Raw genomic sequence first — 15297 nt, 5'->3', positions numbered from 1 at the left:
TGTGAGTGGTGGCTGCAAATGGTATACTTTATATTCTGCGTAGTATTCAATTAAGCGTGTTAAGAAAAAGATCTATATGTATATATATTTCTTCCGATATATAAATTTCTTCCAAATATATGTATATGTTTTGCATTTGCAGTTTTTTTGTTTTTTTCCACATCCAGCTTCTTCTTACTGTGCGGCCACAACATTTGGAAGTTGAAATGGTATCCCAAACCCATATCAAAGGTCTGCCAAAAATATATTGTATTCTGAATTTTTCAGGGTTCAGATTATTTAGTATATTTAAAAACAAATCCACAGCATTTCAATTTTCCAAATATTCACTTTCATGATTCTCAAAATTATTTTTATACAAGTATAACCAAAAATAGCACTTTTGGAGGTATTATTATATGGAGGTATTATTGGTAGAAAGAAAGTATAATTAATATTTTTGTACTGTAATATTAAATACTTTGAACATTAACACTGTATGGGGAAAAACATGTTAGCAGCCCTTCACAATGCTTGAATTAAAAAAAAAAAAAGGTGGTGTGGTTTCAGGGTGCCACAAAATTGGAGGTGGGATTATGTAAACTGGGTTAAGATTCCCAATTTTTAACTCGGTGCTAGTTTTCCCCACACTCCCTAAATGCACCAGGTCACATAAATCACATGATGCCAATTAGCCAATCACCAGTCACTTACACTCTATATAAACTGCCTCGACTCCTTTCCCTTCAGTTGTGTGGGAGGAAAGCCAAGGAGCATTAGTGGCGGCTCAGTTCCAAATGCTATTAATGTATCCAACCGTTTGTATGTTTCAAACTTGTGGTTAAAGGTTGTTCAATAACTTATAGAGCCAGACCTTTTTGTTGGTGATGGGAACCTGTTAGTGTGTGCACTACAACATTCAAGTGAACTGGTGAGTCTGAATTTTGTTGTCACCCATTATTAGTGGGTTAGCCACAAGGTTAACTAATGCTAACATATATTTTTATGTGATTTTCTCTGTCGGTAGATGCAAATGATACTATTATTTTTATTATGTTAGCATGCTAAACATGCTAATGCTAACATGCTAATGCTAATGCATTTTTGTAATTGGGTTTGTTGGTCCATGCAGGCCTGGTGCCCGTCCTTGGGACTATTCAAACAGATGGTGAGCTAGGAATCAAGGTTAGGTGCCTAACACTGGAAGTCCCGGTTTTTTTTGGCTATATAGAAAGACCAAAAAGGCGTCAAATGACCCCGATACCAAACTGACGACTTGGCTTTGTCAAACAATAGACCACTCAAACAAGTAATCAAGCACACAACCCCTCCTACGTACTCCTGTGGAGTCGCTGCCTAGGTTGAAGGGGGGCTTCATTCTGGATAGCTGCAATTAGCATCTTGAATATTTGAAAGTCCAGGGCTCCCTTTGCTTTGTCAAACACGGAGGAACCCTGAGATGGCCAGTCGCCGTGTTCTACAATATGATTGACATGGCAGCACTGAATGCAGGTTAGACTTTGATGAAGTGCATTAAAGAAGGCAGTTTAAAGTGAATACTGTAAATACAATCATAGGCGGATCTACTATTCAGGCGAAGTAGGCGATCGCCTTAGGCCCCCAACCAGTAGGGGGCCCCCAACCAGCTGCCCTTGCTCCAACGAGCAAGAGCTTGGGCCACCGGAGCCAGCAGCACCCCCAACTATTCATCATGTATAATTATGTCAGCATAACAAACAAACAAATAACAAAACAAAAAAGAAATCCATTTGAATGCTACATTTATATTATCTCTCCCCCACACACACGCACTACAATGGACTGTTCCACGACGACAGACTATCAGTCGCTTAGCTTCAGTTAGCACAGTTTAGCTTTGCTTAGCTCCGTTTAGCATCACTTAACTCCGCTTAGCTGTTCGTTAGCTTCACTTAGCTCTCCCGCGTTTTTCACGCCACTAAGCTTGCTTGCTACTTTGCACGTCGGCTATCCTTTATTTCGAACACATGAGCGAACGTGCTCTCCATGAGAGCCAGTGAGCGAGAAGTTGAGAATAGTCCGCTAAATGCCTCTTAACTTTCTTCTTCTTCACACCGAACATAAAATACACGACAGCACAACCTGTGGCGAAACAATGCAGTACAGTTCCAATCAGTCATACAATAACACTCAACAGCTGGTTAACAGCATTTGCTAACGAAAAAAAATATATATCTATTAGTGACACCACAAGCAATGACGAAGAATGTTTTTTTTACGGAGTGTTAAGCTTTCGGTTAGCGGTTTAGCGAACGTACCTCCTGGGAACATTTCAAAATAAAAGCACGTCATGTTCGTCATATAAATAACAATTTCTGGAGTTAATCCCACATACTTCAGAATTAATATTATAATATGTTGAGTAAATACTACAGAAAACAGATTCTACACTAAGAATAGCTTTCAAATGACTCTTTATGACAAATATGATTAACAATAATAATAATTATTATTATTATTATACTATTATTATATATAGTAGTATAGTATAATAATGCTAGAATTTTTTTTAAAGAATTGTTTTGAATAATGTTGGAAAGGCAAAGTCAGTGTTCTGAATCTGTTTACTTTCCATTCTTTTGCACTACTAAATGCTATCCGCATTTAACCTCATTGTTTATTTGTGATTAATTATTGTTATTTACATGATTATTTGTACTTTAATAAAGAATTTAAGTGTTCCAAAATGGTTTTGTGAATTAATAAGCGTCACCAAAAATGTCATTGCTAAATTAGTAAAAAAAAAAAAAGAAAGAAAATTATTAAATTAGTCGACTAATCGTAAAACTAGTCGGCTGACTAATCAAGAGAAAATTTGTCTTTTAGGACAGCCCTAGTGTACCGGAACATATTTCCTCCACACCCTTCTTACCTTTTCAACCCCTGACCCATGAAGAGGCCCCCTGGATATGTTCGCCTTAGGCCCCAAAATTGCCAAGTCCGCCACTGAATACAATTACATTTTTCTGATATTGCTATTATTTACGCAAAATGTCACTAATAGCCAATATTTCCTGGAAGTAGGCAAAACAGCCATTGTCAGACATTTTTAAATGCCAGTACTAATTTAGCTAATGAAATGTATCTCCAATTATCCTGCCTGCTCGTCATGGATACCCAATGTGTGGCGTCAGTGGCCTATACACGATTTAATGGACTGAGGTCGTGAGACAGGCTCCGTCTGAATCTTAGACAGTAAAAGGAGATAGACAGCAACATAATGCACAGGTACAAAAACTATAATGTGTGTATCCCTGTTTTGTTTGTTACATCTTACCTTTTTTGAGTGTATCAGCGTTTTGTTTATGCACTGTACACACATAACATGACAGATGTCATGTTATGGGTTTAGGGCTCACCAAAAGTGTCATTTTCTCTCTACCATCATTCTAATCATCATTCTTGTTTGTTTTTAATAAACACAAATAACAATGCCAAGAATATCTGCTGCTGTATTTAGTACCTGAACACATAGCACAGGTCTGGATGAATTTATTGTGTAATAAAGGAAGAAGCCGGAGAAACCCAGGGAAAGCCCACAGAAGCACGGTAATGTGACGCAGATGTGCTTACCTCTGTGCCACTGTCTTGCATTATGATTGTCGTTTGTTATCCTGGGTTAGTTATCTTTCAATATATTTACAATTTCATCATCAATTGTCTTTATTGATTTGCAGACTGAATTACTGCATCACACTGACTGGAGGTAAATCTGCCTCAGTGGTCATTATTTTTTGTTTTGTTTTTTTTAAACCCATGCACTACCGATAAAATACCTACTAAATGTTTAATACAACTTAACCGTGCTTTGGCTGTGATTGTTCCCATACCACTAGATCAGTACTTCTCAAATAGTGGGGCGCCCCCCCCCCCGGGGGGGTGCAGAGCGATGCCAGGGGGGGCGCATGTGACCTCGGGGAACATGCTTTTTAAAAAAAAATTTTTTTTTAGCCGTACTGGAATAAAGTGTACTTGCACATCCACTCAGTGGGTGGCAGTGGCGCTCTCATTTTCAGAGTGCGCGCATTATTTTTGAACTAAGGAAGAGCACTCAGCACACACAGAAAACAGATATGAAGAGCTGTGTGCCGCCGCCGTTTTTGAAAGCCGCTTTCCGACCGGACTCACTCACGCAGCGACCCACTGTCTTGTCCGGTTCTCACGTCGCCGCCCAAGAAGTGCCATTTTCGGCTTGGGATCGTCACGACGACCGCCCTCACCTACGGTTCTACCTCGACCGCCGAGAATGCGCTTTTTTCGTGCCGTTTGCCTTTTAGCTTTGACTTTTAATACAGTGGGTGATGAGGAAAGACCACATTTTACTGTGTCTAAAAATAATTATAGCGGACAGCCAGAAGCCAAATCAATTAAGACGCCACTTAAAGACATTAGACCCCAATCTCAGTGATAAGCCGCTTGATTGTTTTTCAGTAAAAACGTGCTGAATATTGTCAACTATCGTCCTGCTTTGTCAGTGTTATATCAGTAAACCAGTGAGCATTGTTAGCATGCTCATTGCAAAGGAGGTAATACTGTGAGCAGCAAAAATAAAAACTGTCCTTCTGTCGAAGGACACTCTTTTTTTTCTTTTATTCAGTTTTGTTTTTTGGTCAATTTTTTTGGCATATTATCCTCATGAGTGAATGTTTCCAATCAATTTAATTTGATATTATTTACTGATTTTACTACATTTAATTTTTCTGTCTCAAATGGTCAAAAATGTACCTTGAGTGTATTTTTTACAGTTTGGATGTGACGTTTTTTGAAATTCAGGCAAATTGATGCACGTCAAGTCTTCTCTGTTACAAACAAAACAATGTTAATAAAGTTATACTTTACTAAAAGTTGATCTGTTACTTTTTTCTTTATTAGAAAAAAAGGACACAATGTTAGACAGATGCGTATTTATAATAGTAATTTTATAGACAAATGATACTATTTACAGTGGCGGCAGAGAGTTTGGGGGGGCGCGAAACATTTACGTCTTCCTTGGGGGGGCGTAACAGAAAATAATTGAGAAGCACTGCACTAGATAGAACCCATGTGACTCTAGTGGTACATGTACTGCACTATGACATTCACCGATCTAACGAGTATTTTTTTTTGGGGGGGGGGGGGGTTCAGAAAATCATAAGTCTTGCATGTATTTTTCCAAAACCTTGTTGTTAGAAACAATATTCCTTTATTATACCATTCAATGTTCTTAACATGTACTACAGACACTCTAAACAACTATACAATGATTCCTTGCTACTTCGCACCCTCGATCCATCGCAGATTTAAAAAAAAAAAAAATATATAAATGCAGTATTTCATAGAGCTGTCCAGATCCGATCATAGTCTCCAACTCTCGCTCCTGCCACTTTTTTTGGTCAGGCATTGCACTGGAGTTGCTTATTAAGGGGCAGTTTACATGGCGACTCTGCGACACGAAGACTCAATGACTTGGTTGCAGAGTGGCCTCGCGTGCATATGGTGTCGGCGAAGACGAAAAATTTTGAATCCTACCTCCAAAGTGGAAGAATTCGATTGCGGGGGATTGAGGGGGGCTTGCTCCGCATGCATATCAAAGGCTCCCGCGGTGCGAGACCGCGCCGATAATGTCAGCACTCGTACACGTCACATTGGGCGTGCACAGCGGTGCTACTAAACATTAAAAACAGCAAATATGGCTTTAATTTACTGTTTTAATAATATTTTAAAATTAAATATGTTGAATGTTTCCATTTTTGTGCCTTTTTGAACAAAAGAAAAACGCCATCGCTTCGAGTGGGCGGGCATATTTTTTTCCGGGCTGAGGAACTTTGGTGGTCGCCTTGTAAATCGGCACTGCCTCCTAGGGCTTGGCATTAATACTACATCGTTTTTTAATGCGGAATTGCGACATTGTTCGAATGGAGACTGGCCCATACAAATGCAAATTTGAAATTTTTCGTATTCTCAGAGAGTCACAGTGTAAATGGCCCCTAAAGTTAACGATGATTGACAGACGTTATTGTATGATCTTGCCAGAGACTCCTGGAAGCCGAAACTTTAAAGCGCCGCCTACGTCAATATCGTTTAACTTGTTAAACAGTTGCTGGGGCAACTCTGTGTGTAAGTGAGCAGCTTGAGCGAATTTGAGTCGAGTTGCTCAATGAAGCATTTAATAAAGACAAGCATTTTTCTACTTTATTCTTGTTTAAAAGTAATTCGGTTGGACAGTAACACGTTTAAAACTTATCATAATTATAGCATTTGAAGTCCATTCATTAAAATATACACTTTTTTTACTATAATTTGGGGGGGAAAGTGAAAAAGAAATTTTATATGTATCTTTCCAATGCTAGATCTGAATAAATTAGGACTGTCAAACGATTAAAATTTTTAATCGAGTTAATTAGCTTAAAAATTAATTAATCGCAATTAATCGCAATTCAAACCATCTCTAAAATATGCCATATTTTTCTGTAAATTATTGTTGGAATGGAAAGATAAGACACAAGACGGATATATACATTCAACATACGGTACATAAGTACTGTATTAGTTCATTATCACAATAAATCAACAAGATGGCATTAACATTCTGTTAAAGCGATCCATGGATAAAAAGACTTGTAGTTCTTAAAAGATAAATGTTAGGACACGTAATAGAAATTTTATATTACAACCCGTCTTAATGTTTTCGTTTTAATAAAATTTGTAAAATTTTCAATCAAAAAATAAACTAGTAGCCCGCCATTGTTGATGTCGATAATTACTTACACAATGCTCATGGGTGCTGAAGCCTATAAAATCAGTCACACCCAAGCGCCAGCAGAGGGCAGCAAAACTCCACAAAACACAATTAACAAGTGGGCATTTGACTGTACTGTCATTTAAATCTGTCTGAGCGAGGCATGTGCGTTAATTGCGTCAAATATTTTAACGTGATTAATTTAAAAAATTAATTACCGCCCGTTAACGCGATAATTTTGACAGCCCTAGAATAAATACATTGAAAACAAAAGGGGAAATTATTTATTTATTTTGCTACTTCACAGTTTTTCACTTATCGCGGCAGGTTCTGGTCCCCACTAACGGCAAAAAACGAGGGATCACTGTATATTATTCAAACATTCGACATATGATACTGTACATATGGTGAGCCCGGACCACCCTAAATAAAGAAGTGTTACTACATCTCTTATATGAAATCTCATAAAACTGCGCAGGTATACCTATGAATCGTACATGAGTGGGCAGGATTTGCTCATGACATTTTCCCCGGATTCCCACTATAGAGCAACCCCCAGGAATCCCAATGTGTCATTTGCAGCAGTGATGCCTGTGCACTGGGAGCCTTTAATTCATCAAAGTATGAAGACCGGAAAGGAAAAAGGTCGGGGTTGAATTTTTTATGAATGCTCTGCCGGTTTAAATGGCAACCGCCCACCGCGTTAAAGATTTAATTAAAAAAATCTTCGTCATCCCCGAGGTCTCATGGGTCAGCAGACCCAGAGCTATCTGTCATAATCCTGTGCTGAGTAAAGCAATAGACCTCCTGACCTGTAAGTGGCAATACCATTTATGATCCTCTCCCAAAAGTCAATATGTCTCCTTTCACATAATCAACCAGCTAAAGCTTTCACTCCTCCTGGAGCCTCAATGAAACACTACATATGAGGCCATAATAGACCAACTGCTCGTCATATTGAACTTTCTATTACCTCAAAATAATAATAATGTGAGTGCAAAAATATTTTTCTTATGAACTGTTCTGTTAACCTTTATTTGAACTTCGGTTTTTACCATTTTAGTCTGTGGCTTGTGTCATTTTTATCCCTTTATACACCATTTTCAGCAATTAGCTGTGACATAGCTACACTTGCATCTCCCAATTTTAACTTTGCATCTTCTAATTGTTTTTGTATCGTACTAAATTGGTTGAACTATTATAACCACAAAGAATAAATATACAGGTATTCCCCGGGTTACGGCGTACCCGACTTATGTGATTTCACTTTTATTTTGGCGCAGGAAGCACAGATCAGGTAGTAGTTAGCACGCGAGTAAGAGTGCATGTACATACGAAAAAACGCACGTAAATATGCGAGAAAGAGCCATTTACTCCGAAGAAAAAAATCGCGCTGCTGAGTGAGACAGGAGGTTGCACTTCAAGCCTGCGCGCAACTTTGTTGCCTGTGAAGCATCCACAGAGACAACACCTGTCTAAAACACCTTTTGTACTGTTTATTGTGCTTTTTCTCTTGTGGTCGATTACTTGTGGCGAGTCCATGTGATTGTTTTTGATGATGTGCGGACGCTAACTGATACATGCTAATTGTTTGAGCGGATTCTTATTGTTGTATCAGCAGCTAGTTATAAACACAAATTTCTAATTGCTGATGTTGAAGATGAAACTGATTTAATTGTATTTTTTAGTTTCATTCTGCAAGTGTTGATGTCATGAGCAGCTAAATAAAGTCGGCAAACCACACGGACGTCTGACATCATTTCGGAGCTTAGCTCGCTCTCATAGACTTCATAACCTATTGACATGACATGGGAAACGGAGTTGATTCGTAGGGGTCCTATTTTCAAAAAATTCAAACTCAATTATTTACAAAACCAAAGCTGCTACTAACCTACAACCAAAACAGGCACCTATCTTAGGCATATACGAGTCTCCATGAGAAGCGGCATAAAAAAATTCAAAGTCGTCCCCTTAAAAAAATCCTGATTTTGTTGATATACAGTTAGTATAACACAACTTAAAATGGCTATAAAAGTCTGATTTTACACTTGATGCACAAAAATCACCAAATGCAGAGACACTCACCTATATTTTCAGGATCAGTAGCAATATTTAACATATACAAGTTTTTGACCAAAATAGCAACTTTTTTTATTTTTTATTTACTGCAAGTTTTCAACAGCTAATAAATTACTCAATTTAACATCAGAAACTTGTACTTGAAGAAAACATGCAGAATCAATTGTAAATAATGTGTAAATAGATTATTAATAAATATACAATCACAACTTATTATAGAATAGAAAAGCCCTTTTTTATCATTATACACTATATACTGTTAGCGAATGAGGCTAGCGGCCGCCTGGCGTAACAGGAGGTTTTCTGGCGAAAATTCTTGTGAATAAATGCTTAAATCCCCGAATTCTTCATTGATATGGATGTAAAACAGTCTCGATTCTTGGTTAAAAGCAAAGAAACCGTGCAGTTAACGTGTATTTTACGTATGTTGGCGAAGTACAATGCTACTATGTTAGCAAATGAGGCTAGCGGCCACCTGGCTTAAACAGAGCTTATGTGGTGAAAATTCTTGTGAATAAATGCTTAAATCCCTGACGTCTTTATAGATATGGACGTAAAAAGGTCTCGATTCTTGGTTAAAAGTAAACAGTGAGGCTAGTCAGGTACGAAAATTAGCCGCCTCCGTGTATAAACAAAGAAAAATTCCTGCGAATAAATGCTTCAATCACGCATGCATGGTATGAAAAATATAATATTTACCTTGAATCTTAGAACAAATCACTCCTGAGACAATCCTTCCTGTTTGTATGCGGTACAACTTTCGTAGTTGAATCCAATCGTAAGTAAATCCAAGCTTAAATCCGACACGAGCGTGTGCAGTCTTCGGCTATTACTAAATGAAGCTCGGCCCTTTCTGATAAGGCGTCGCGCAAAGATTGACGAAATGACGCGTCAATGGTGATGTCTATGTCGCTGTCTAGCTAGGACTTGGCTCCAACATCTTGGCGAGGACAGTAAAATGATGTTTAATACATGTTTTTGGATGGTTATTGTGAGATGTATGGGATATTTGGGGGGTAATTAAAGGATTATTTCCGACTTACACGGACATTCGGGTTACGTCACCAGCATAGGAACGGAACTGGTTCGTAACCCGGGGACTACCTGTACTGGAGAAAATACAGAAAGGGATAAGAACTGGCCCTGAAATTAAATAAAATGAAGTAAGAGCGAGAGAGTTCAGGGAATTTTGCCTAGCTCTCCTATCAATTGTACTAACAGCTGTAGAAAAGTGCAGCTATCTTGTTTCCCTTCATAGTGTTCTTCATGTTAATCCATCTCAAGTGATGCACACCTCCATGCTGGTAAAATTATGTTTAAAAAAAAAAAGTGACTTTTCAATTAGGTAACATTTGTCGAGTGCAGTGGTTCTTAACATGGGTTCAATCGAACCCCAGGGGTTCGGTGAGCAAGTCTAAGGGGTTCGGCGAAGGTAATGAAATGCCTGACGCTTAATAAATCTAGGCAAAATGGCTTTTTAGACCAGGTTTTGGACTGGTTTGCTCCCAATTTACAGGCTTAATAATAATCATAATAATAATAATACATTTTATTTGAAGGTGCCTTTCTGGCACTCAAGGTCGCCGTCCAATCATTGAAAAAAAATCATTTAACCCTTTGATGCCAGCAATATGAAGCAATTATCAGAGAATCCCAAAATTTGAAAAATAAGGTCTTAATGAAAGCATTTTTTCAAATTTCTAAGAAATTTCAAAATGAATACGTGTAATAAGCGCTCAGATATCCATAACCCTTGCTAAATCCTGTTTGTTTTTCTCATGGAACCTGCAGATGCATGTGTTGACTTGCATCCATAATGTTTTTTTTTTTTTCAAAAAGAAATGTCAAATTCTGAATTGGTCTCAAAATCATAAAATTGTGATACATTTGGCAATATAGGGTTAAACAAATTAAAGATTGAAAACAGTAAAAATGATAAAGTATAGTACATTTAGGGCATATTTAAAATACTAAAGAGAGATGAAAACAGTAAAAAAAATACAGTAAAAAAATACTAATAGATAAAAAATAAGTAGCAGAAAACTAAAAACCAAAAAATTAGGGATTATCATTGACAGGCGAGTCTGAACAGGTGAGTTTTGAGTTTGGATTGAAAAAGGGGGAACCATTAACCCATTTCTTTTAACTGTCAGTCCTCGATCTGATGGGAGGAGGAACTGGTTTGCTCAGTGGAAGGTTGACTCGCACTTGATATGAGGGAATACAACAGACCAATTGGCCGCATGGTCTCAAATTTTTACCTGTTTTTAATTGTGATGAATATTGAACAGGGATTTGCAAAATTATTAGCTTGCTTGCGTAGATACAATGCCCTCCATAATTATTGACACCCCTGGTTAAGATGTGTTTTTTAGCTTTTAATATTTTTTTTATCCAAATAATATGGGACCTTAATGGAAAAAAAGAGAAAAATCCAACCTTTAATACAAGTGCATTTATCCAGTGGGGAAAAAATTCCACATAAAGAAATAATTATTTGACATCAAATAATGTGTGTCACAATTGTTAGCACCCCTGCTGTTAATACTTTGTACAACCCCCTTTGCCAACAAAACAAGGTCTGGGGACTGAGATGGCCATGGAAGGAACTTGATTTTGTGTCTGGTGAACCATTTCTGTGTAGATCTGGCCCAGAGGTTGCGCTAGACTTTTTCGTTGTCTGTCATTTTGACTGACAGTGTCATAAAAATCCGGTCATAATCTATTTTTACCCGTCACTTACATTTTTAAAATGATAATAATGACATATTCAATAGTATTTAGTTTTCATTCATTTTTCATTAATATTCTGTCCGAATAAGCTTAACAAGAGGCAAACAGACAGCGGAGTGCACCAATCAGCGACGGGCAGACGTGCTGTTAGCAAAGCGACGAGGGCAGGACGAGGGACTTGCGCGTGGAAGTAAACATACGAGGAGAACGGAGTTTATTCAACGTGGCTAGCGCGAGACAGACTGTTGTCAATGACTCGTGTCGATTGGTTTTAGCTCATTTAAAACTGAATTTACCGCAGATTGGAACATATTCTTGGCTCTCCCGTTCGCCATCCGTGTTGTTGTACGACTTTCGGCGCGCAAGAGTAACGTTGCTCGTGAAAAACACGTCACGCAAATAAACAAATCTGATTTGTCGATTGATTTTGTACCTACTCGAGAGGCTGTGTCCCAGACTTTTCTCTCAGTGTTTGAAAAATACAGGGAGAACAGTCTGGCCGTGCCAGGCAAACACTCAGTTGCCTTGACATTTTTCCGAGTAAGGCCAACGACGTCATGCATCAAGAAAGACAATAGCTAATTAATATGCTCACTCGCCACTCCGTGGTCTGGGGTGTGAATTGCAACCTGTCAAAATGACAGATGGACTTCAGTTTTTTCCGTCACCGTTTTAAAAAACCGGTCAACGACGGAAAATATTCGGTTAACGCGACCCCTGATCTGGCCATATGTTTAGGGTCATTGTCTCGCTGAAAGACCCAGTGACGACCCATCTTCAGCTTTCGGGCAGAGGACAACAGATTTTGATTTAAAATGTCCTGGTATTTCAAAGCATTCATGATGCCATGCACCCTAACAAGATTCCCAGGGCCTTTGGAAGCGAAACAGCCCCACAGCATCACTGACCCACCTCCATACTTCACAGTGGGTATGAGGTGCTTTTCAGCATGCGCATCTTTCGTGGCACGCCAGACCCACTTAGAGGGTTTGTTGCCACAAAGCTCAATCTTGGTCTCATCTGACCAAAGCACACGGTCCCAGTTGAAGCCAGACACAAAAACAAGCTCCTCCCATGGACATCTCAGTCCCCAGGCCTTGTTTTGTTGGCAAAAGGGGGTTGTACAAAGTATTAACACCAGGTGTGCTAATAATTGTGACACACATGTCAAATAATTATTTTTTTATGTGGGATTTTTCCCCCCACTGAATAAATGCACTTGTATTGAAGGTTGGATTTTTCTTTTTTTTCCATTAAGGTTCCATATTATTATTATTTTTTTAAAATTTAAATTAGAAGCTAAAAAACACATCTTAACCAGGGGTGCCAATAATTATGGAGGGCACTGTATATCTGTTTTGAATTTGGGGGGGAAAAAAGCTTCAAAAGAATTATCTAATTCCGAAGGGTTCGGTGAATCCACATTTGAAACTTGTGGGGTTCGGTACTTTTAGCAAGGTTAAGAACCACTGTTCTAGTGATTGTATTGTTCGTATGCTGATAGAGAGGGAGAAAAAAGTTGCATTTAGAATGCTTACAAATGGCTGACAACCAGTAAAGGGTTAACTTGACCTATCTCCTAGAGTCAAACACGTCATGTTTAGTGAAGATGGATTTGTTTATATAAGTGACCAATCCAATCTACCCATTTTCTCATCTGAACTCAGCTGGGATAGGTTATAGCTTCCCCATAACCTTAATGAAGACCAGCCCTATAAATACAGAAAATACATGTACATACAACAAATGTCTTCTGTTGGTTGATCCCTATTCTGTCATGTTTGTAACCCCTGCATGAACCCACTTGCTGTTTCACATTTCACATATGGCCCTCTGTAGGGATGAAAGGCTCTTCACGGCCGCAACCTACTGTGAGCCAGCAAAATGAGCTTAACACCGGCCTTTTCTTCTCATTTTTGGTGTGTTTTCAACTAGTCGCACACACTTCAAAGGCTCCTCACACCATAGGTGGTGAGAGCTCTCAGAATGGGAAGCAGAGCATGTGGCGCCTTAAAAGCCAGCAGCACCCCCTTCCTAATAATCTGGCGGGTCGGGGTTGTTCCAAAAGGATTCACCCACCCCAGTGTTCGATTACCTCGTTTGAATTCCTCCAGCATCACGTCCAGCTTGGTGTCGTTAAACACGCAGTGCATGGGATGCTTGTAGAACTCCGTGATGGTCTTGAGAGGGGTGCAGTCGTCTGGGTCCACGAAAGCCAGGTCCTTGACAAAAAGGATGTCCACAATGTTGGAGCGCTCGTTCTCGTAGACCGGGATCCTAGTGAAGCCACTCTGCATCACATCGGACATGGTGCCAAAATCCAGCGACGCGTCCGCGGACAGCATGTAGCAGTCGGACAGAGGGGTGAGCACATCCTCCACTGTCTTGGTCCTCAGCTCCAGAGCACCTTGGATAATATTGAGCTCCTCTTTTACGAGGTCGTGGTACGGGTCGGTGACACGCAGCATGGCCACCAGCTTCTCCCGGGTGTAGAAACTGGAAATCTCCTGATGGAGAAGAAAGTCCAGGATCTTGGAGACTGGATAGGCGATGGGCAAGAAAAGAAGCATGAGGAGCCGGGTGGCGCACAGAGTCTTGGATGCGATGGCGAGGCTGTGCCTGGACGCCACTGAATGTGGCAGGATCTCCCCTATGAAGAAAATCCCTAAAGTGCAGGTGGCGGTGGATAATGCTGTCATCCCCAAAATCTGACACATCCACACCACGAAGCAAGTGTTGGTGAGAACGTTCCCCAGCACCACAGTGCACAGGATGTAGTTGCCGTGTTTACGCACAGACTCGATTTTCCGTGCGTACTTCTGCTCCTTCTCGGTGCCGCTGTTCTGCAGGACTCGCAGCTCCACGGGGTCCAGTGCCAGCATGCTGATGTTGAGTCCGCTGCACAGTGCTGAGAGCCCGAGCAGCAGCACGGACACGCCGGCTTGCAGCCAAGCGTCCGCCTCGGGGGGTCTCTCCACCACTGCTAACCAAAAGTCTCGAGTGTCAAAGTGCTCCCATTTGACGCCGTCAAAAGCGCACATGGAGTAATACTTGACCGCTTCGCCGCGACGCAGGTGCTTGGCGAGGAGCTCCACCAGCACAGAGTTGCGACTGGAAGCAGATTTGAACGACCCCAGCAGCTCAATGTCTGAACTCCGAGCGCTCTCCTCTTCGCACGGATTACCCCTGGAGCGACCCGCTTCCCGGTCCGGTTCCTCTATGAAGGCGATCCACGGTGCGGCAGGAACAGCATCAGCCGCCCCGCTCCGGTTCGCGCGGGGATTCTCCGTGTAATAAACCCGCAACATGAAACGAGTTCCCTCCGTGGCTTTCAGGACGCCGTCTTGCACGGACAGCTCACCGCTTTGGGTGTCCTCGGGCCGGACGCCAAGCAGAGCCGCGGCGGGAGCTGAAATCCACGAGAGGAGGAGGAAAGGATGCAGGATGCGGCAGGGCGCAGCATCCGCAGCCATCATGCTGAACCAAGGACGCGGGGTGGGTTGGTGGGGGGAGCTGGCTGGATCACGTGGTTTGCAGATGAAGCCGCATATCCACGGAGCGTAGCCGTGAATATGTCACACTGAGAGCATGCACCGCGGCCTTTAAATATACATGACACGCCGGGTGACGTCTACTTCACTTTTGTCTCTTGCTAAAAATAGAATCAGGGGTCATGCCCACTCAAGGAAACGCCTGTCATTAATTATTATTATTATTTTTTTTTTTTTAAACAGAAAAGTGAAATCAAC

The 15297-nt window shown here is 40.5% G+C and overlaps 1 protein-coding gene across 1 annotated transcript in view; it reads right to left on the bottom strand.

Moving 5' to 3' along the window:
- The window catches only part of LOC130923284 (metal transporter CNNM1), a 44691-nt gene extending 29661 nt beyond the window's left edge, over positions 1–15030 (bottom strand). The window contains exon 1 of the mRNA XM_057848884.1: positions 13644–15030. Within this exon, the coding sequence (XP_057704867.1) occupies positions 13644–15024 (1381 nt within the window). The 5' untranslated portion in view covers positions 15025–15030. The remainder of the gene's footprint in view (positions 1–13643) is intronic.
- Positions 15031–15297: the final 267 nt, after the last annotated feature.

The sequence above is a fragment of the Corythoichthys intestinalis genome, chromosome 10 (assembly GCF_030265065.1).
Source record: "Corythoichthys intestinalis isolate RoL2023-P3 chromosome 10, ASM3026506v1, whole genome shotgun sequence".
Classification (NCBI taxonomy): domain Eukaryota; kingdom Metazoa; phylum Chordata; class Actinopteri; order Syngnathiformes; family Syngnathidae; genus Corythoichthys; species Corythoichthys intestinalis.
The sequence above is the reverse complement of the archived record's forward strand: the minus strand, read 5'-3'. Positions and strand labels throughout refer to the sequence as shown.